Raw genomic sequence first — 22,259 nt, forward strand, 5'->3', positions numbered from 1 at the left:
GGGAACCGCAGCCCGGCTGAAGCGGTGCGCAGCCCGGCCTCGCTGCTCCTTGGGGAAGTCAGCGCGAAGAGGGGCCGGGAGAGCTGGAGGGAGGTGAGCGGGGCAGAGCGCTGCGGGGCGGGCAGCTGCGCGGAGGGGTTTCCCGGTGCGTGGCGGTCCGGGCCGGGAGGCTGCGCTCGGCGGCAGGAGGCGAGGGCGGGTGCGGCCGTGCCTGCCGGCCACGGGCTGTCGTTTGTGCTGAGGAGTGTTAGCGGAAAGGTTTAACGCGTTAGAAATCTGAGCATCGAGACTTGCTGCTCCGTGCGAACTAAAATCACTAAGGGTTGAAGAGCGCGTGTGCAGCTGCCGGCTCCGGCTCCCCGAGGAAGGGACGTGTACGCAGGGCAGGGCAGGACGGCCGCTGCGTGCCGGGCCGGCACCCCTCGGATGTTTCGCTCCACAGGAGCAGTGCAAGCATCCCGGTGGGGCTCTCCGGTCCCGTGAAAAGGCTTTGGTTTGTTTGCACACGCGGGGTAGTTCATTCCCTGACTGTGCAGAGCTGCTTCTTGGAGAGAGGGGGATACGTGTTTGAAGCTACAGAGAATGCTGCCTTCTGTGCGGTATTTGGGGGGAAAGAAGCTCTTTTCTGTTCCTGTGTCCTGGGTTGAGATGTGCTGCGGGACTGGAGGTGGGGAAGGAGTGGCGGTTCCCGTGGGCTGCAGGCAGGGCTGGGGCTCAGGGCTGCGCCTGCGTGTGTCCCAGCGGCGGCTCAGCGCCTGTGTTCGTGGTCACCACACGGAAAGCGATTCTGAAGTACAGGGGTTCCCTGATCTCCAGTACGTTTGGGCTGTGAGTAATCTCTCGCTTCAAACGGGCTCAAGCTGAAAGTATCCAGGAATGCTAAGCCCCAAACAAGTATAAGCAGCCTTAAGGACCTGTCTGGGACTTCTCTCCCTTCTTCTTCTAGTTGTGCCTCTGCTATTTGTCAGAAGGTCTTCAACGCTGGAAGTGAGCATTTAAACTCCATCACAAAATAAGGAGGCACTTCAAGAGGCCATTTGCTTTTCAAAGTGTCTGACTAAGGATAAATCTTCCCTTAAACAGCCTTGAAAGGCAAACAAAGGGAAAGACCTTGCCCTTGCTGCAAATAATGAGACTGGTGCTGCTTGCGTTGATGGGCAGGGTTTCTTCCAGCACCTTTCTGAGCAGCTGGTGTTTGGCCTGGGTGAGATCCCGTGGGATGAAGGGCAGGGCTGTGCTGTGCATGATGCTGTGCTGTTAGGGGAGAGGCTGCATCTGAGAAACTTCTGCAGTTACTTGTGTATATTTGGCTGATCCTTTTCCTTCTGGCCTCCTTCTACAGAAAAAGCACTGCAGGAAGAGGGATTTCCCCAAACTCCTCTTCCCACTGCTATATGTAACTGTTAAATTAATGAGGATATCTATTTGACAGAGTAATTCCAGGGTACATAAAATAGATATTTCAATCTGATTTTGTCTTGCTTCAGTACAGTACCGCACTGTTCCCAAGGTTTCACAAAATACCTGAAAGGAATGCTGTTTTCTAGGGAGTTTCTCGTAGTTCTCAAACTTGAGGGGGTGGTGGTGTTTGTGTGTCAACTAAATGTTTATTTTCTCACCTACAAACCTGGCACAATGTGTACAGGCAAAGGATGGCCTCTGGTTGTGTAAGGACAGAAACTCACACCAGGAATGTGTTCATCTCTCTTAGGTAGCACGAAGCAATGAAAGCAATTTGCCTTTTGCTGATGGCGGAGCAAAGTGCTCCGTCTCACTTCTCTGGAATGAGTAAAAGTGTGTTTTCTAAGAAGTGTAACAGCTGGTATGTCGTCTTTTTTTTTTTTTTTTTTGCTAATTTTGTCTGCTTTGAGCATTATGTATTAGTTAAGGAAGCATGTGGCCATGAATGAGATCAAGGAACGAAATTCCAGGCACACTGCATGTGGAGCTGTGTTCTCCTGCTGCCCGCTCCTTTGATGTGCAGGAGCGACAGAATCTGCCTTCAGCACTGGGAATGTTGTGTGAATATTGCAGGGGTGTAAAGGTACACAGGAGCAGACGGAAACTCAGTCCGGCTGATGCTTGTGAGTCTGTCTTCTCTGTGCTCCTAGGCAGATTTAAGACAGTAAAAGCGGCTCCGCTATAAAAGCAGGGAACGTTTCAGCATGCAGATGGCAGCCCAGTCTAAAACCTGTGCTGAGCACCTCCTTAAGCAGCCCTGAGGAATGCTATGGAAGGAGGGAAGAGCGTGGGAGGGGGAGAGGAAGGATGTGCTGTATTTCAGGATTGAGACCTCTCTTTGAACTGTCTTTCTCTCCATTTTTAATAGTGTTTCTACAAAAGCTGCTTGGGGAACAAGGTTTGGTATGACTATCAAAGAAGCAAAGCATCTAATCTCTAGGCTTAATAATGCTCTTGCATAGGCTGCTGTGAATTGGAAACCTCTCCTATGATCTTAGTGCAGTGAGCGAGTTTAGAAATTGATGTGGGTGAGAATGGAGTTTTCTCATCTCTTTTAATCTGATTGTATGAAATGTTCTCCTTTTGTGTCTGACGCTGCAGAGGAGACTTACGATCATCGGCACAGTCGCCTCAAGCACACCAGAGGCCGAGGCTGTGACCTGGGCCGCAGTGCTTGCTCTGGGTGTCAGCCAGCAAGAGGTGAGCCAGAGCCAGGTGCAGCTCGTGCTGCCATTGCTGTGTGCTGGTACACCCTCAGCAGTCTCAGCAGCAGCTTGTTCTTTTCTTTCCCACCGCCCCCAGAGAACTGAGTCCCCAGGTTCAGAGTCTTTATGAGCTCAGCAGAGCTCTTCCACAGGCTTTAGGACTTAGGCCAATCTGAGTCTTGTAAGCTCTCTGCTTTCCCTAGTGCACAGTGGGCTGGTTTAGCTTTACAGGCGCAGACTTTGTGTTTTTTCTCCTCCCTCAGCTGACTCTCTGTCACCTTCTAGGTAGTTCTGCAAGGCTATGGTGAGAGGCTGAGTCCTGCCATAAGTATCAGCTCACTGGGGCCGACAGTCCTTACATTGCTTTCATGTTGCCCAAGGTACTGTATTGATTAAACCACCATCTGGAGAAGTAAATATATGTAGAATATTAATAGCTCCTACACCAGGGTAAAAAAAAAAAGGCTGTAAATTAATACATCCATTATGCTGACCTCATAAACCATGAGGGTTTGAAGTACAGTGGTAGTTCTCCTCCCGCAACATGTATTTCACTTTGAATGTCTATAAGGGGTCTGGACTGCTCAAATTTAAATGCTGTGATACTGGACAAGTGAATCTATATATCCTGTGATGTGCAGTTAGTGTGTGGCAAAGTTGAGGCTGTAATCGTGGTTCTCTGTAGAATAGAGGGCAGTGCTGAGTCAGTACGTCGTGATGGCACAGCTGGGCGTGAGGCTTCAAAACAAATCCCATCCTGAAAGCAACCAAACAAAACCTGACTTTCCCCCTTTTTTCTTTTTTTTACTATTTTTTTACTACTTCTGGGTGCTGTGTTTCCTGCTGCAAGAGTTGCTGCATTGAGTGAGGAGTACGATTCAGAGATTGAAAATGCAATGTGAAGATGTAATGAACTTGTGTTCCTTCTGACTGAGTTGCCTAGGGAATCAAGGTCTGTGTGCAGTGTGAGGCTGGGCAGGTGTAGCTCTTCTGCTTCACGCTTCTGTTCAGATGGGCAGCTCAGGTTTTGTTATCTTAGCAGAGATTTAGGTGAGTGCTTTCATTGCAGGTCTGGCGCTGACCCCCCCTTTAGCACTTTGATTCTACTGACACTGGAATCTCTATCTGTGATCAGAGAGCATTTTTCTGTTTTCTGCTCTTTATTTTTTGCTGCAAATGAGCACTATTTTAGGTAGCTGTTGAATCAGAAGGTTCCTGCAGGAAAAGTTTCTTGTTTAATGCATGCAGGGCTATCTCAAGACAGGACAAAACAACAGTTTGCTCATAGTGTTGTTTCTGCTGCTGTAACATAACTAAAACCACTTCCACTATCTTGTGTTAATGGTAGAAGCTATGGAGTGGAGGCCCTCCATGGGATTTTTTTTTATGCCTTCCCCTAAATCCCAATTTTTGTTCTGAGGTTATGCTGTAAGAGGCCTTTCAAGATGCTAAGATGCTGCACTTAAATATATTCCAAATGGTGATCCGGAAGACACGAACTTTTTGATGGAAGTGTTACAGTCTTTCAAATAAAACCTCAGTATTAACACCCAAGGGGTCATGCTTTGTATTTCTTCTGACATAACCGATAAGATTTTGCCTTTATAGAAATATAGACTGGCTTGGGTTGGAAGGGACCTTTAAGCCCCCCCAGACCCTCCCCCTGCTGCAGGCTGGCTGCCCCCAACAGCTCAGGCTGCCCAGGGCCCACCCAGCCTGGCCATGGGCACCTGCAGCTCTGGGCAGCAGTGCCAGTACCCCACTGCCCTCTGAGTAAAGAATTTCCTCCTTGCATCTGACCTAAATTTCTTTTCTTTCGATTCAAAGCCATTTCCCCTTATTCTGTCACTGTCTGTGCATGTAAAAAATTGGTCCCCCTCTGGTATAAACTCCCTTCAAGTACTGGAAGGGTGCAGTGAGGTCTCCCTAGAGCCCGCTCTTCTCCAGGCAGAAGCTTCACACCCCAACACACAGGTTGGTGTTGTGACCTTATCGGCTGTCTGCGTTTTGTAACAGTTCCCTGTGCTTGCTCAGGACCGTACTTCAGTCTGTCCTTGTATTGCTTTTGTGCAACTGATGTGCTGTTGTGCCAGTAAGAATCTCAGGCATTTTAGATGTCATCTTGTTGTTACTTTCAGTTCACACAACACGAGTGCTGCCTGGATTGCTGCTAAGCTTTCCGCAGCTGTGAATTTCTCATAGAATTACATCTGAAGAAGGAAAAATAGCCAGATGAGAATTCAGGTAAGGGCCTGAGCCCATGGAACAGGGATGCCGTGAGGGCTCCGGTGCAGCAAGGTGAATGCTGAGTGCATGGTAGAACAACATTCATTGCACATTTCGACATCTTAAATGTCTGGTGACGATGGTGAGGATATACAGCAGATTAGGCAAAAATGAAGTATTCATAGAATCATAGAATTATAGAATGGCCTGGGTTGAAAAGGACCACAATGACCATCTACTTTCAAACCCCTGGCTATATGCAGGGTCACCAACCAGCAGACCAGGCTGCCCAGAGCCACATCCAGCCTGTATATAAATATTCTGTGATACTCATTGAGCAGCAGAGTGAAGAGTGGTGCGTGACTCATATCAAGTAGAGCTGAAGGTACAATATATGAACTAGCAGGCATCTCTGATTTTAATTCTTTTTGCTGTGTGTGTGTGTGTGAGATCAGAGTGTCAACAAAAAGGGACCTGTGCCCGCTGCGAATTGCTTCCACCCACCATGCTGTGCGTGCTGAAAACTTTTCAGAAATACACAGCTCAACATTTGGTGTGTTGGCAACAGAATGGGAGACCTGAGAGAGAACTCTCATTAAAATTGAAAACCTTAAAAAGCGGAGTGGGCAAGTGGTTTGAAAAGGAGTGAACAGAAGTCGCCATCTAGCATACTGTAAAGATGTCGAAAGAATTGCTGTTGCCATTTCTTACTTTGTGTGTGGGGGGGTGAAAACAGTAATTTATTTCCCTGAGGTTTGTGAACAACAAAGGCTGACAACTGGAAACCACTCAAGAGGTGGGCTGCTGATTTTAATGAGCACCTTCTGCATCACAGCTTTCCCAGAACCTGCGGATCCTCACAGTGCGTCAGCAGATCTCGGTCTGTGCACAGGCGTGTGCCGAGTGCACACACACTGCGTTTCTCTTCTCGCTTTCTCTTACAAAGGAACGCGGTATAAGCAAAGCTTGTGGTAGAAATTACAGCAAAACTAAACTGCGTGTAAAGCAGAGATTTGGGAATCTCAGTGCTGAGGTTTGTGTGGAATACTAATGCACCAATTGCCTTCCTGTTTCTAAACACTTTATTGGAACCTCGACACTTAAGTGAAGATCTTTGCAGTGTTGGATGCTGTTGCAGTTTCCCAAGCCTTGTTTCCTGAGAGTCCTGAAGAAATGCCTTATTTTGTCAGTGCTGCTGAAGGCCGTTAGGCAGTCAGGTGTTTTTTGTTGGTTTGCTTTTAGAAGAACAGAATTTGTGCTTCATTGCAGCTTGGTGCCCTCCTGTTTGCTGGGTGCTTACAGCAGAGGTCAGGAGGGCTGTCTGAAATCTGTGCATCGCAGTGGCACGAGGAGGGAAGGAATGATTGAGAACAAAACTGCTGCATCTTCCTTGTCTTCCCTCTGATGGTAGCAACCTCCCTTTGCTGATCTCCATACAAACGTAACCTGGTAGGTCACGCCAAGGCTGGATTCTTTCAGCCTTCTCAGGGAGCACTTCATCCTGCCTGTCTCTTTCTTCATCTCAGGGGTCTTGAGCCAGTTAGCTGTAATCAGCATTTCTATTTACAGTTAGTAAGGGAAACATCTTCACTCTTCTGAGAAAGATCTTAAATGCTGTTACCCTCCTCTGAGATGTATCCAGTAGAGTTTGATGTCCAAGCTGCACGATGTGAAGATCTGTCTGATGCACCCTGTGTGTGTCAGCCTCAACCTCCCAACTTCCAGGCATAGTGCAAGGTTAATTTTGTTGCCAACTAGAATGTGGGAATTGTACTTCAGTTTTATTTGACAAGAATGCTTGTTTCTGTGATGTGTTCTGGCCATCCTAAGTCATTAAGTCTTTGATTTTAGTTACACAGTTCTTAAATGCTGAAAGTGCTTGAGAAGCTGTCGCACATGGCGGTGGGAAGTGGGCAACGAAGATGGTTTTCATAACCATTTAAAAAGAGAAGTTGACCAAAATTATCTTTAGTCCTCACATTTGAAATAAAGAGGTGAAGAGAAATAACAGATGCATTTTTATAATAATAATTTTGTAGCATATAGATATCCTAAATGGAAGCATGTACTATTTTTAAGGAAGCGTGTCTTTGCACCAGGAGAAGGAACTTGGGGATTTATAAACTTAGCTGTTTCATGAAGAGCTAACTGAAAATGGGGAGGAGAAGATGCTGCCTGGCATGTAATGAAACTTTAATATAAAATTCTGTTAAAATCGATACTTAGAAATCTTACAAACTCTTAGCTGTAACCTGCCCTCTATGAAATGTGTTTCAAACAGGAGGGTTTTATGCTGTCATAGGATGTTAAATTGTGGATAGATAGTGCCAGAAGGTGAAGATTGGGTTCAACTCTTGATGGGAAGCCAGAATTCAGACTTCTGGGACAGTGCTGCAGTAGATGAAAAAGCAGTGCGTTACCCCTGGTGCAGGGCTGTCCCTGGCAGTGTTGTCAGAGTTTAGCTGGCACTTTGGCAGGGCTAAAAATGCAGTGTTGCAATTGGTTGTTGGGAAGCGTAGTAAGTATTGAGGTGTGTAATTTATGGCTGGAATCTCCTTCATCTTTTGAGATGTGAGTCTCTGTGGCTATCTGGAGTCCCTTGTTATCATGCTTTCTGTGAGCAGTTTTTTCTATCAAATCCTGAAAACGTGGTCTTAGGTTTGACTATATGTATATGGAATAAACAGCCTAAAATCAACAAGAGTGTTAGGCCTTGAGGCTGAATTTCTTTCCCTTATGGTAAGTAGGGTGGGTGGGTAACCCCTTCCTCATGTGTTTCCTTTTCATGTGGATCAGTAGGTGTCCTCCCAGGGACACTGCTTGGCTTTTTGGTGTAGTTGTGTTCCAAATCAGTCCTGCTTGGAAGAAAAGCCTCAGTTGTAGAAAATGGTTTTGGATAATGATTATTGTGTCCCATCTAGTATCTCTACAGAATAGCACAGTTTTCTTTACATTCTTCATCAGACTGTAGACACTTTTTATTTCCAGAAGTGCTGGTAGATCTAGAGTGAGACCATCTTGAGTCTGGGCCATCCCTGTGCTGGTAGGCAAGTGCATGGCCCACTGGAGGGAACTGTGAGGCTGGCAGACAACAGGGGGATCTTCACAGGCTCAGCCCCTGACATCTCCTCCCTGGCAAACAAAGAGATCTTGTCTGGGATGCTTGCAGCCCTGCATGTTATGACTGCTTCTGCCTTCAGCTGGGACATCTCTGTATACAAAGAAGGCACCCCGAGTACTGCTATGTGTTTGATTCAGCTTGTGTCAGATGAGTGGATGGCGCTGGGCTGGGCTGGGAATGGCTGGGTGGTGGAGTAGATTCTTGACCTTTTCCTGCTGTGTTTTCATAATGTTGCTAGTGCAGGTACAGGCAGTGACTGCTTTAGTGAGGCCCAGGCTTCAAAAAGCAAAGCACCTGATGCTGACAGAACCCAGAGTTTTCCCCTATATCTAGTGTGAATGTTGCTTGGCACAACTTGCTTTGAGTTTTTAAGTTTATTTAATGCAGCAGAGCCCATTTGGGGTGAGGATAAAGGGGCCGCATGAGGAAAGATCCTGGAGTTAGGGCCGCATGAGGAAGGATCCTGGAGTTACATACCTCAGTTGTAATAACCAAAGGGAAGGAAGTGGAGAAAGCAATTTGCAAAGCTACACTTGAAAATCGTTCTAGCATAACATCATCATTACAATTATCTGTCAAAAGATTTAGTTCAATTACTTTCTCCTCGCTTTCTTGTCAAGATGGCCTTGCTCGTTTCAGGATTTTGGTACTCCAAGGAGAGGTTAGGGAAGAACAAAAACGGATTCTGCCATTAAGCACTGTCAGACAGCCTTCGGTGCGTATCGCTCCTTGAATATTCCTTCAGCTCTTTAGCGTCGTTACTTGGGGGAATCAGCAGGCAGTGAGTGCCCAGGGGAACATAAAATGCAGCGAGAAGAAATCTGCTGCCCTTTTGTAGCTTGCAGTGCAGTAGGGTGAGGGGTGAAAACTTCAGATATAAGCATTAATTTTGAAATAATTGAGTAGCAGTATAATTGCCTTCGTGTAAAAAATTACATGTGGTTCCTTAGATTTTCTTCACACAACGATAGGCTGGCAGTAAAATGACAAAGAAGGGATGGTTGATGTAATAAGCTCCAATTAAATGGGATAATTTCCTGAGACCTGCAGGACATGATGCTCTCCTGCTGGCTTTTCATATTGAGCCCGTGCTGAGGGCTGCCTCTGCCATTTGGGGTTCCTCTGTTTTGTTGGTCTTTGCCTTGGTTGCTGATGCAGGTGGTTGTGCACCTTTCTGCTTAAACAGAACTGCCATAGGGCGTCAGCTGATTATTTTGATGCAGATAAAAACCTCATACTGATCTAGGTAACTAATCTCTGTATCGAAGAGTAAGGGTCCTGATCTGAGTTCTGTATCTGGTATGGAGATGAATTCCTGGAATCTAAATGTATCAAGCCACTTAAAGTCCTGTGACTTCATGCTAAGCATGTATTTGGGGACTCTAGCTTCTAATTAAGTATCTCTCTCTTTTTCATTTAAAGAGAAGGATGGGCTTTGCTGGTTTCAGTTTCACTACACCTGTTTTTTAATCACGCGTAGGGAACCTCACTGTGCTCTTGCTGTTTTCTTGAATGACCTTGGACTTGTAAATGAAAACATAACTCATTCCAGTAATTACGTACAGCTCAAAAGACCATTATAAACTAGAATTTTCTCTTTTTTAAAACAATTATGATATAAAGTAGATGGAATTAGTCTCTCTTGTGAACTTTACTATATTTTTAATAAAATCTCAAGGCTTGGTTCCATTGATTTCTGGTTTTCATTTAGCTGTCTTCATTTTATACTAGAAATTTCTCGAATAGTATCATTTCACTATAGAGCTTTTACAAGGTCACCAGTGGGGAAAATAAGGTTTCTGGGAGAAATGGCACAAATAACCTACTCTTACATTTTCCCAAACAATGCAAAGTGTTCTTTTAAAGTATGAAACAAAATGAGCTATAATTGTTGTGATTAGTCTTCTACAACATGCAAAAATCTGTCAGATTAAACTCGGATTGTTTCAAATAAGAATTTCTCCTTTTTTTTTTTCTTTTTTTTTGAGCAAAATAATGTTTTCAGAATATTTGAAAAACAAAACCATCAACTTTTTGTGTGGTACTCATGTAAATTATTCATGGGCAGTTGCTTTGAACCATGATGTTCTCCTACCTCTGCATTAAACCAATAAACAAAAAGCTAACAGATGTCACTAGGTTAAGCATTGCCCTGTAATGGCTCTTTGAGAAACATTTAATTGTAGCTACTGCATTGGTGTGGTGAAGACCTATGATTCAGACTTCATACTATGTTTGCATTTCAGCTGCCAAAGAAAGTGAAAGATGAAGCCTCTTGTTCTCTTGGTTCTTGTGATCTGTACTGTAGTCAGCATGAATTTGAAGCTCGTGTCGAAGAGAAATTCTGGTAAGTCACAGAAAAAATGTTTTTACTTTTGGATCTGGACTTAATGCTCATTGAAACAAGTGTTTTAAATGGCTGCTTTTTGTTTTGCACATATACTTGTTCTCTTCTGGGGGAAAAAAAAATTCATGAGATCTGCTTACCAGATGTTACAGGATGAATTTTATCGCTGTAATGTTCTGTTGACATGTCTTAAGCTATCCAAAAATATCCTTGTGCTTTCGAAAGGGAAAGAAAAAGAAAAGAAGGAAAAAAGTTGATCTGTTTGAGAGTCCATTAAGGTAGAGGTGAATTTGGCATTGTTTTAAAAGCTGCTCTTGTATCCATGCTAACAGATTTTCTTAACTATGAAAGTGGTTCCTGACGATTTTTAAGTCTGGATGGATTTACTGTATGTTGGAAGGGCATCTTCCAAACAGTCACGCCAGCCCTATGTGTGATCACGTGGGCTTAACTGAGGAGAACTTCCCTGGGTAGAGCAAAGTGCTTTCTCTGATTATTCTGGCAGTGAAAGGTAACAAGAACTGGTTTATGTTTATCGCTGCTTTTGAAAGGCACTAATAATAACAGAACACTTCAAGGAAGCACTGAACTGTCTCTCCTCTTCTGGGAAAGATGGTTGATGTAGGGGATGTTCCATTAGTTCTCTGAGAGCAAAGCGACTGCTGGTCTGTGCAGCTCTCCCTGCTCAGTGGGAACAAAGGAATCTGGAAACATGTGCCTTTCTCAGGTAATCTCAAGGATCTGGGCAGGCAGGTGGGTTAGCTTCAGTGTTACATAGCGTTGTTCCTATGTACACGAACCAATGTGGTGCTGCCCTTCTGAAATAGCTCCTGTTGTCACAGTGCATCTACCCCACATTAGCTCCCTGTATAAAGGTACTGCTCTCTTAAACTTGCATGCTACATGCAGTACGAACAGAAATTACTGACTTAGTTGATGTGGCCAGTTTTAAGTTTAATTTCTGTGTTTTTTGGAAAAGGAGGAAAAGACTTTTTGGTCTGTCCAAAATAAAAAAACTGTATTTCCCATCTCAGGCTGGGAAATATTACTCTGTGAATCACCAGATCTTAGGCTGAATTCCTTTTGAGCTCAGTGTCTGAATGGATGTTGCTAAGCCAAACTAGTCTACTGTCTTGGTGTGGTTGTTGTAGGCCCTGTTTGCCCTGTGAGAGCAGGCATGGAGATCAGGATTTGGCTACAGCATAGAGCTTGATCTAAAGCCTGCTAAGGACGATGGTGTTTTTGTTTTAATGACCTGGCTGGGAACCCCTACGAGATCCATAACCTGTGTAGTTGAGCTGCCTTGATTCACTGATGCCAGGCAATACCATTGGCTGCAAGGGAGGGCCTTTGCATCTCCTTTATCAGAAGTACACATCTGTAGAAATAAAATGTCTGTAGTTATAGCGTCATTCAGCTGATAGTTAACCTTTAATTATATTTTAGTGTATTCTATTACATTTAGCTGCTTTCTTTGATTGACTCTGCAGAATGCCTTGTGTTATTGGCAGCTGTTGACAGTATCAATACACGTTGAGTACTGGTAGGAAAAATGCTTTAATATGTTAGCCTGCTTATGGCTAAATATACCCCACGGCAGTGAATAGTTTGTTCTTTTCATTTAATTGAGCCAGTATATGTTCAGTGTAAGATGAAGGGGAAAAAGCACATAAAGTAAAAACAGTTTCTTTGCAAGTATGTGATCATGTAGTTGGCTTTCCCCTTTTAATATTCATTCTCTCTTGTGCTGACTTTTAGATTGCTGCGTGGAACAAACTATTGAATTTTTATTTTCTTCTTCCAGTACGTTGTGTGTGAAACACATTTTCTGTTTCTGTAGCTTCAGCACTTGGAGTGAAATTGATAATTTGAATCCCTTTCTGAAAGTGGTCTTTAGATTTGAGGTGCTGTCACTTGATTGCATGGGGCCTCACTGGGTGTTGTGTTGTGAGGGGACAGGTGCTCAAGGAGCTTCTGAATTTTAGTGTTTGAGTAGAAGGCTGGAGACAGAGGCTGGTTGCAGGCACAGGGAACGGTGAAGCCTTGTTGTTTGGTGGGGTCATGGTTCCACGCTGATGCTGTGGTTCTATATATATATATTTTAATATATAAATGATGTTTTTGATACAGGAGAGTGAGAAGGAGAAAGTGACTGTGTTTTTTTGTGTACAGTTGTCCAGAATGGCAGGATATCTGATAGCAGGGAGGCTGGTTTAGCAGCAGAGGGGTGGATGGGGTGCCCAAATGATTCCACATGGACAGGGTCTGTGGAGCTGTGCTCGGGTGGGCAGTGCAGCTCTTCGGCCTGCTGGCTGTCAGCACGGGGATGTCTGAGCTGGTGAGTGTCCTTAGGAGGGGAGGGGAAGCTGTGCAGACTGTTGTGTAGACACTTCTGTGAAGCAGTGCATGAAAAGTGCTGATGCTGATGATAAAGACAGATTTGGGCTACTAGGGCAATAAGCCAACAAAACTGAGGTGTCTGTGTCTTTGACTTACGTAGACTGTCATCTTTCTGAGCAGTATGTAGAATTACAGCCTGAATGAGGAAAAACTGTGATTAGTGTTGAGTACAAGAGCAATTACAAAGCTGATTAGTGCGTGTGCAAAACCACATAATCCATTATATATTGTTTAAAAGGTAGGGAGAGTGAAGTTGGGACTTGGGGTGGAGCAATGAGGAGGTGCAGTGTTGTGTTCAGGTATTGCAGAGGCCTCCCTGAGTCAATCCGAAGGAAAGCAGTGTGTCCAGAAATGCTCTATCAGTCCAACTGAAGTTGCCTTAAAGGGAAGAAGGGTTGGCTAGAAAGATGTTGTCGGATGCTAATGGGGAAAAATGTATGTTTGAAGTTGTGGAATGGAAACCTAAGAGGGAGAAAGTTGAGGGTGTGAACTCCGCATAGCAAATACAGGCAGAACACAGGAGCTGGCCAACAGGCAGAGGCACTGAGGAGATGGATGGGAGTGGATGTCAAGAAGGAGGTGACAAAATGGTGCTCCAGCTGGAGGTATAGAGTTAAAGTTTGCTGACGAAACAGTCCTCTGGGAAGGAGGAAAAAAAAAAACCAGCAAACCAGAACTGAAATAAATGGTCTCAGGTACCTTTACTTGCCCTTCATTGTAGACTCAGGTGTTCTTGTTTCCATTTAGAGGTGACAAACAGGAATGCGTTTGAGGGCTACAGAATGCTGCAAAAATGACACAGAAATTTGTACCACAGTAAAATTGTTTGGCTTCTTCCCGCTTCAGATGCTGTGCCAAAAGAATTAAAATAGGTGAGTTAATTTAATTATGCTAGTCAGATTCTTTACATGCAGCAGCTTCCAGGTGCTCCAAAAGAAATCTGTCATGTTTACAGAGTAATGATTACTGTTTGTGGTGGGGATAGAATAGTTTGTCTCGAGCATCTGTGTGAATGTAACGTTGATTTAAGTTTCACAAGCATTTCTTAATATTAAGAAGCTTTTTGGAAAGCTGCAAATCATCCTTTTGCCTGCTTTGAGAAGTGAAACTGAGCAAACAGCTAATGCTGGGACTGCAGCCCTAGTAATAACTGGGAAAGGCTTTACAGGTGGAGGTTATACAAATAAACTGAGGATGTGGGAGCTGTTAGGTTCCCGGCTGGTAGGGACTTCCTTTTAATCTGATTAAGTGACTTCTCTTCCCAAGCCTTTTGTATGTAGTGCTTTGAGTACTCATAGCAGGGGATATAAAACCAATTAAAAATCATTGCATTTCTTAAGCAAAAGATTTTTCAGATTATACATTCTGTTTGACTTACTAGGTGTAATTCCATTAGTGAATAATTGATGCCATTTATTGTTGCTGCATTTATCTGCTGAGCTAAAATACCTCCTCTCAGCATGCCTGAGCTCCAGAGGGCATGCCTGCCTTGTGCACTAGAGCATGGGCAGGGATCCCTGAGGCTTCTGTATGCCTCTGGCTGCAGAGCTGAGAGGAGTCTTGCTCCAGGTCGATGGAGCTTAGTTGGCTCAAGCTTGGCACTTTTATGTCCTCCAAGCTGCAGTGCCAGAGTCCTCGTGCCTTTGCTGCATTGTGTTAGGAGCCCTTCACCTTCCTACTGATCGTCTTTGCTCTAGCTTGGGATTTCCCCCTGCTCCCTTCTGTGAAGATTGGTTCTTTTTCTGGTGTTGCTGTCTGATCATTTTGGCTCTGAAAAACTGCAGCGTATATGGAAGTGGAGCTACCTTTGCTTCAGAGGTGATGTGTGGATTTGTGCCTGAAATGGGATATTCTGGAGGAGCCTAACTCTTAAAAGTCCATCTCTCTTGCTGGAATGAGCCCCTAGGGGAGCTGCACTGCGCTCACTTGTTTGTGTTTGGTTTTTGTTGCAATTGCATCTGCCCAAAGAGCTGACTTCTGCCCATCGTATAAAATGCATGGCTATGAATTCTCCCATTTTCTGAGATACGAGCAGTGTGAAAGAGGTTTTCAGCTTTTCTCTTCTGCAAATCATGCAGTAGCATAGAGGAAAATGGGAGCTTGTCAGCAGCAGCGTTCAGTGTGCACCAACCTTTTTTTTTCTTCTGAAGATTGTAACTTACAGCCTCAGCAAACAAAAATAAATCAAGATGGATGTTGCTCTTAGCTGTCATCAAGGCAGGAGCATAGAGCCCCTTTTGAACGCAGCCATGTCCATGCACTGGTTCAGGACTCCTTTCCATCTGCTTGGTTTTTATTGGGGAAGGAGAGAAGGACACACTCCACTGTTCAGCCATGTCTTGGGGGCTTCAGCAAGCTGTACAGCATGGGAACTTAGTGCACCTTAAGAAGGGAGCCTCAGCCTTGGCTTCTCTGCCCTGGACAGACGGAGATGTGGCTGCAAGACAGGCCTGGGTGACAGCTGGCAGCAGTCAGATGTGTGGTGGAGAGGAAGAGATGCATAATGAAAAACAAGAAAGGGAAGGAATCTGCAGGCATTTTGGGTATTTGTAGTGACCTCAGCCTGACAGGGTTTAAATATTGAACTTATTTAAACGCTCACATTTTTAGCTATTACACTCATTTAAAATGAGCTCATGTATAATTGAAACAATTAAAATATTGAGCTGATACTTAAATATTAAAGCCAAACTTCTTTCCCAAAAGAGAAACCACAACTGTATCTGAATAAAACGAATGGAGGCAATTAAATTGTTTCAGGCAGCAGTAAATTACAAAGGTAGGATCTTTAGGGATGGGGAAAGTAAGAGACACATGACAGAAATGTCATTTCCTCAGTTAAAAATCTATACTCTTCCCCTCCTGGAGAAGATTTTCTGTCAGTTGTGCGGATGGCTGTTCTGCATCTAGCTGCAGTATTAATGCTGCCTGAGCCTCTCTAGTTGGCACACCTTCATGACTGAGAGATTTTCCAACCCTGTGCTTTTAATTGGAATCAAAATGAGGCTTTTATAAAGTGGAAAAAAATGTCTCAGATCAAAGTATCTGCCTTGCTTTCTTTAAGATCTTAAATAGAAATTCAAAGATCTTTCAATATTTCTACCTCTGAGGATGTGGGTCGTAGGCTGTTGCCCTTATCTGAAACAAACCATCCTGAGGGACAGGGGCAGTTGTTCTGCCGTGTTTTGTCCTTTCTCTTGTTCATATTTTTTTGAAGGTCTGTCTTATGTAATGTTTGAGCAAAATTATGAATAATGCAGCTGCTGACTTACCCAGATTGCAGTGAGCATGTTTGCTGGCCCCAGCGAGTCTCCTTTCACTTAGCTATTTAAAAAAGAAAAAAAGGAGCTGGGGAGCCCAGCCACCTCTTTGAACTCGTCTGCCATTTGCAGCACAGAGGTGGTGTATCTTCCTCCCAGTGAGTTACTCTGGCACACTGCATTTTGGGAGCAGCCTTCAGTGTATTTGGCTTTGGAAATATGGGAGTAAACAGGTTTTCTTTTTTTTTTTTTTTTTTTTTTTTTTTTTTTTTTAAATTTCTACACCTTGCTGAATAAGGTCTGGAGGCATAAAGGCAACTGTGCCATCTTGCCAGCACCTGGAGAGGTGGTAGCAGTGGCTTTGCTCCTCTGCAACTCTTTTCTTGGTGTCAGGAAAATTCAATGGAGTAGAGGCTCACATTTGCAGAGCCTGAATTTTTGAGGAAGAGAGGAAGGACTTCAGAGGAGTGGATCTGATGACTCGGGAGAGGACCTGAGGTGATGCCTACGGGTTGCACTGGGTCGTGGAAGGAGCAGACACCGTTGCTCTTGAAGTGTAAGTTGTATGCCAGGAGCACTGAGCCTGGAGGCAGAATTCCCAGAGTGTGGGCACGGGGTTGGGGAGCAGGGGGTCCACAGTAGCCCAGAAACATTAGCAGCCATCCACACTGCCCAATGGGTGTCTGTCTGAGGGGGCAGCTGCGTTATGAGGGCTGTTCCTGGCTTTGGGGCCTTGACACATGTTCTTCTCAGCCTCCTCGAGGCCAGAAGCCCTTGTGTTGCTCTGCAGTTGTGATCTGTAAGTAATGGGTAGGTGCATTATCTCAGGCCCTTCTCTAGAAGAGGGCAGGCGTGCTCTCAAGCTGTACTCCTTGCTGCCTTTGATTTCCTGTAGGATGAGTTGCAACCGTGCCCAAAGCATAAAACACATCTGCTGGGTTTGAGAGCTGTAGTGGCACAGAGGCTGAGGGGTCACTAGGAGGATGCAGACTGCCAGGGCTGCAGTGATGTTGTGATGCTGTGGTGATGCTGTGACTTGGGCTTAGCTTGGGGTCCAGCACAGCTCTATGTGCATAGGTTTTTGTGACCTGTGTATGTGTTTAAGGCAGGCATTATGGGCTGTCTGTAATTAAAGGAACATAAATAAGGCTCCTTAAATTGAACTAAGTATGAACATTAATCTATGTTCCCATATCTCTGTCCACTGAATGTAAGGAACTTTCTGTACGTTACTATCAGAGCAGCGCTTGTTGTTCGAGGTCTGCTTTTCTATGGGCAGTCCCTGTGATGTTGTAGCGGAAGATTCCCTTCTGTTGGTTTGTTTGTTCTGGCTGTGAGCATTCTGTGGAAGCAACAAGCAATGAAATTGTGAGATGGTAGGAGATGCTGAGTCATTATGGGAAGTAGCAATAGGAAGGAGAAATGGTGCGGTTTTTGTTATTTTCCAACATTGAAGTTTGGAAGACTTGTTTTTACAAATAGCGAAGGAAACATCACAGATGTCCTCTTTTAGAAAGTGCAGAGTTGAGTGTTTTGAGTTGCTGACCTGTGAAGTAGGGAAGAATTCTTTTCAGTACAGTACATGTATATGGAAATGCTAGTATATGGACCTCCGTGAGGTTTTTGTGATGCTGTTAATACTTGCTAAAGTAGAAAGGACTTACCCATCTATGAGTTGAAAGCAAAATTGATCTGTGGTGTCACCTCTAGAGTGTTTGTTTTGTTAATCTCTAACTCTTTCAAATCCAATTGATTCTTTCCTACAAAGAGTATGTATGATTAGTACTTATAATATATACTGATGTGAAAGGATACAGTAGATTGAGTTTTGATTTCAGTGCTTCAGCTCTGAAGAAAGAGACTAGTGGAAAAGGAAAAGTTGAACTTTTAACTTGAGCACCTGGCTCTTCCAAGAAGTAACCAAGAGGTAACCAAGCATCCCATGCCAGCCTCTGCCATCCCTGCCACTGGCCCTCCTGTGTTCCCAGTTCAGGGCAGGAAGGAAGGCACCGTGAAGGAGTTTCTGTCAGCTGTTTAAAGTACAGTATTTTTTATTTCACTCCTACCTGTTGTTTAGGCAGCCAGTAACCACGTGTCCTGTGGAAATGTTTGTTAAGACTGTGTGGCAGAGGCTTTAAACGTGATGATAGTATGATTTTTTGCGCTGTGTATTCTAATGGCGCCTTCCTACTTTGTAAAGGATTCTTTATAGATCTCATGGGGCTACTTGGTATTTTAGGTAAACGTCTGCTACTGTGATATAAGTAAGTGTCTCTTATGCTTGTGTCTTCCGATTTTACAGATTATTTAAAAAAAACAAAGACAACAACAAAAAAAACCAACACCCAAATGGAAACAGACAGATGAAGCAATGTTCAGGTTGGCCAGCACACTAAACATCATGTGGGGGTGAAAGCACGTTTCCCTCTGTTCTGCTTATGCCTTAGGCAAGGATGATGAAAACAATCCTATCTCCTAGATGAGTTCTGAGGCTAAATAAATATATGTGAAGAATGTGGCTGGAAGACCTTGGAAAGAAGGAAAAAGCGTTAGCAATTTCTGTTATTTTTTTCAGTAGAAGATGGTAAGATATCATCTAGAAATGAGGAAGGAGCAGAGAAGTTAGGCTACAGCTTGTGCACAAAGCCAACTGTAGCAGAATAGCTTTTCCCTCTGAATGCCACAAGTATATTGTGCATTCTGGCTCTAAACTGTCCTCACAGTTTGTACTGGGGCACGTGGGAGCAAAAGCCACTTAAGATTGTAAGGTGGCAGAAGAAATAGCCGACGGACTGTGAGCCTTGGAGATGCCTCAAGTCTCTAGGGTGACTAGTTTATGAAAAGAAACCCAAAAATCTGTGCATCTATTGCTCTTCTGACCTAAACAACCATTGCTGACCATAAAGTGATGCATCTGCATCTGAGCTACTCTGCACTGCATCTGTGCTTGCCCATTATCTGCCTTTAGATTTTTAGTAGTAGAAGGAGCTAGAATTCTGTAGTCAGGTGGGCAAATAGCTTAAAGCAGCTTTCTCCAAGGAAACCTTGGTGTATAGTCTGTCCTGATTTTTTGTTTTGTTTAAAGAAACGCTTGTTTCACATACAAACACATGTCAAATTTGAGTAAACAGCAGTTGCACAAGTTTTGTTTTATTATTTGAGAGCTGATAGATTTTGCTCAGTATGCTGAAGGTAGAACTGAATTAATATTTATGAAGACAGCAGGTCAGATTTTCCATGAGACAACAGAAACTGCATGGTCTTAATATGGGCTTTTTTTCTTTTTGTTTTATTGCTAATTCACTTTCTGGCCCTGAGATTATTTGGATCAGTGTGCAAAGCTATCTCATGCGTGCTTTTGCTGTCTTACATTTTCAGCAAAATAAATGGGTGTTCCTGGAAGAGGAAGGGTAGTGTGAGATACAATCATTCTGGTGTCTTTGAGCTAATGAGCTAAATGAGCTAAGACACAGAAAGATCACATTGTGGAGAATAGAGCTGGTCGGAATTTATTTTTCAGTGACCCAATTTCATTTTGAAGCTCCCCAAGATGGGTATATTTAATAGGCAGTGGATAACTGCTGGAATGTGGATCACAGGCAGGGTTGTTCCCAGGCTCTGCATTCGGGGCAGTCAGGAGTTGCACCTGAAAGCCGGGACCTCTAGTCCTGGGTACGGATGTAGATGAAGCAGCTGGAAAGCCTCGAGCGTGTAATGGTGGGGACCTACTGGTTCTGGAATCCTTGATGGGATGCAATTTCTTGTGTCATATCTCACAGGTTTCCTGCAGAAGAGATCTGAAAAGTGAGGCAGTGAGAGCAGCTGGATCTCGTAGGCTTTGTTGGGTGCAGGTGGAGGGGGCTCTGGAGGGTCCTGGGATGGGCAGCACCCTTTGAACCTGCTTCCCCTTCTCTTATTGCAGGCTGCTAGTGCAGGGTGTGGTTTGTTGGGAAAACACATGGATTTAAAGAAATTTTCTCAAGCCAAGCTGCTGTAGAAGCAGCGGTTTAGAAAGCTGACTTGAAGTCATGGAAAATGTATTGCAGAGTTGAGCTCTAGGATCTATTATTATTATTATTTTTAACAAGACCTTGAAAATCTTGTCCTATTATACAGAGTGAAGCTTGCATACTGGCTTGTTTTTAAATAATCAAAACTATGGAGAAAAAAGTAGATATCGTTAATGGCATTTGGGATGTAACATTTCTATTCAAAATGGTATGTGTTGTTCTAGGCAAATCAGGATTACAGTGGAAACTATGTTTAGGAGCAGAGCATCTCAGCTTTATTGGAGCAGATTGTAAGCTGAAGTGTTTTAGCTAATTTCTGATGTAGGTCAATGATAAAGTGTCACCTTCAGACCCGTGCTGTTGTGTAAATACAGGCATCCTCAATGCAGGTGGGTGTTTTGCTGTTGGGTGAAAGCTCTCCTCTGTGAGTTTCCTTGCTGTGATTGAAGGTGGCATGTTTTCCAGGCTTGTGCAAGACAAGCACAAGCCTTTCTTGGATGTAATGCTGCCCTTCCCCTAATTGTAGTGCACAATGTATTGTAAAAATTAGGTCTCCCTTAATGTTTTTATTGTACATGAGACTTGTGCATATCAGTGTAATTACTGAGATAATTTATTACTCATTCTATGCTTTACTACTGCACTTTGCAACAGGGAGCTGTAAAAGGTAATTTTGATCTCCTTAAACTTTGTTTAGGTTATTAAGAAATATTTTTTAACATCAGAATTGGGAATTCTATTTTTGCATAACCTAATAGCCCCTTAAGGCCAGCCTTTTATAATCTCATCAGTCAGAGAGTGGAGCAGTCAGTCTTCTTCGTAAGTGTTCAGTGACTGTGCAGCATTTGGGGATGCTCCCTACTAGGCTTTTCCACATGACCAGGAGACAAGTGGGATTAAAACCAGCAAAGCTATCGCCTAAGTATGGCTCTGGCTATTCTGCTCTTTCAGCATTAATAGAGGTATCTTAGTGCCCCAAACGGTCTGGAACGATGGAGTGGGTTGAGCAATCAATCCCCTCTGCAGCACGCTTCTCTGGTAGCTGCAGTTCCCGTGCAGGCTGTCTGGTCCCAGCAGGGACTGCTCCTGTCCCTCGCAGGCTCTGCCCGATGGGGCTGGGCTGTGTCTCGCTCCCTTCTTATTTTCTTCTTGAAGAAACTTTCTTCAGATGAGGATCTCCAATAATGTATCTGGAGAACTAAGCAGAGGAAGCTTCTCTCTAAAGTGTGAGTGGCTCATTAATTGCTTAAAAATTAGGCAGCGTCCATCTGAGTAATTGGTGTTAGCTGGCTGGCCTTCTTCGGTCTAAGCAGTAGCTCATTAGTAGATTACACACAGATGGTACTGTGCTTCAAGGTATTTAAAATACACAGGCAGAGTGCTGTACTAATAAGGCAAACCTGTCCTTACTCTCTGTGACTAAGCTTGCTACAAACAGCAGAGGACACGGTGTCAATTGGTAAATATCATTAGCTGAGGGCATTTTCATGAATTTATTTAGTTTTCACATTTCTGCAGATTTTATCATAATAAATTCTCAAAATATTGTTTCTGAAAAAGTTACCTTGCAAGAAGAGACTTGAAATTTTACTTATTCAGTAGCTCATTTACACATACAGTTGCATAGAAGGAAGGATTGAGTCATAGCCTTAATTTTCATTTGGAATATATGCAGCTTTCTGCTTTTCATTCTTTCTCATGTGACGTCGACCTGCATGCAATTTTCTTAATACTTTATTCAAAGCAGTACTTTCTGGGCTGGATTCCTTCTGTACGTGCTGGGCAGGGACAGCTCTGCCTTCTTAGTGCCAGTCCTGCAGTGCTGCTGGGGCTGCGTGGCCTGGGAAGGGCTCTGCTGGGATCAAGGTTGAATTTGGAATTCAGAGGTGATCATAATTGAGGCTTAGTTGTCAAATGACAGACTTATTCTCTTCCTCTCAAGTGTATCATTGAATGGACAGCCATTCCATCCTCCCCTCAGGCACGGTTTTTTCATGCTACACCTCAGCAGCGTTTGAACCCATCTTATAATTATTGCAGTCCATTAGTGAGCCTCTTTCCTCACCCAGTCTGTGAATTCATAAGCATGTCGGCTTTCCTGTGTAAGAGATTGTAACCTTTAAGACTGGACTGTGGGAGATCACTCTGTAAAACGTTTACCTAATGTAGATTTGGCTTGATGGAAAAGCGGGGAGATGAGAAATCATGAGGATTTCCAAAGAAACTGTG

The 22,259-nt window shown here is 44.0% G+C and overlaps 1 protein-coding gene across 4 annotated transcripts in view; it reads left to right on the forward strand.

Moving 5' to 3' along the window:
* LOC104912217 (X-linked interleukin-1 receptor accessory protein-like 2) overlaps positions 1–22,259 on the forward strand; it is a 262,419-nt gene that overhangs the window by 1,460 nt on the left and 238,700 nt on the right. For 2 of the 4 annotated variants that reach the window (XM_031554712.1, XM_031554710.1), the window contains exons 1-2: positions 7–93; positions 10,260–10,360. In XM_031554712.1, the coding sequence (XP_031410572.1) occupies positions 10,279–10,360 (82 nt within the window). In that variant the 5' untranslated portion in view covers positions 7–93; positions 10,260–10,278. Of the gene's footprint in view, positions 1–6; positions 94–2,941; positions 3,047–10,259; positions 10,361–22,259 lie in introns of those variants that run through there. The other 2 variants (XM_031554711.1, XM_019618318.2) reach the window with 2 other exon arrangements.

This window comes from Meleagris gallopavo, chromosome 9 (genome assembly GCF_000146605.3).
Source record: "Meleagris gallopavo isolate NT-WF06-2002-E0010 breed Aviagen turkey brand Nicholas breeding stock chromosome 9, Turkey_5.1, whole genome shotgun sequence".
NCBI classification, from domain to species: Eukaryota; Metazoa; Chordata; class Aves; order Galliformes; family Phasianidae; genus Meleagris; species Meleagris gallopavo.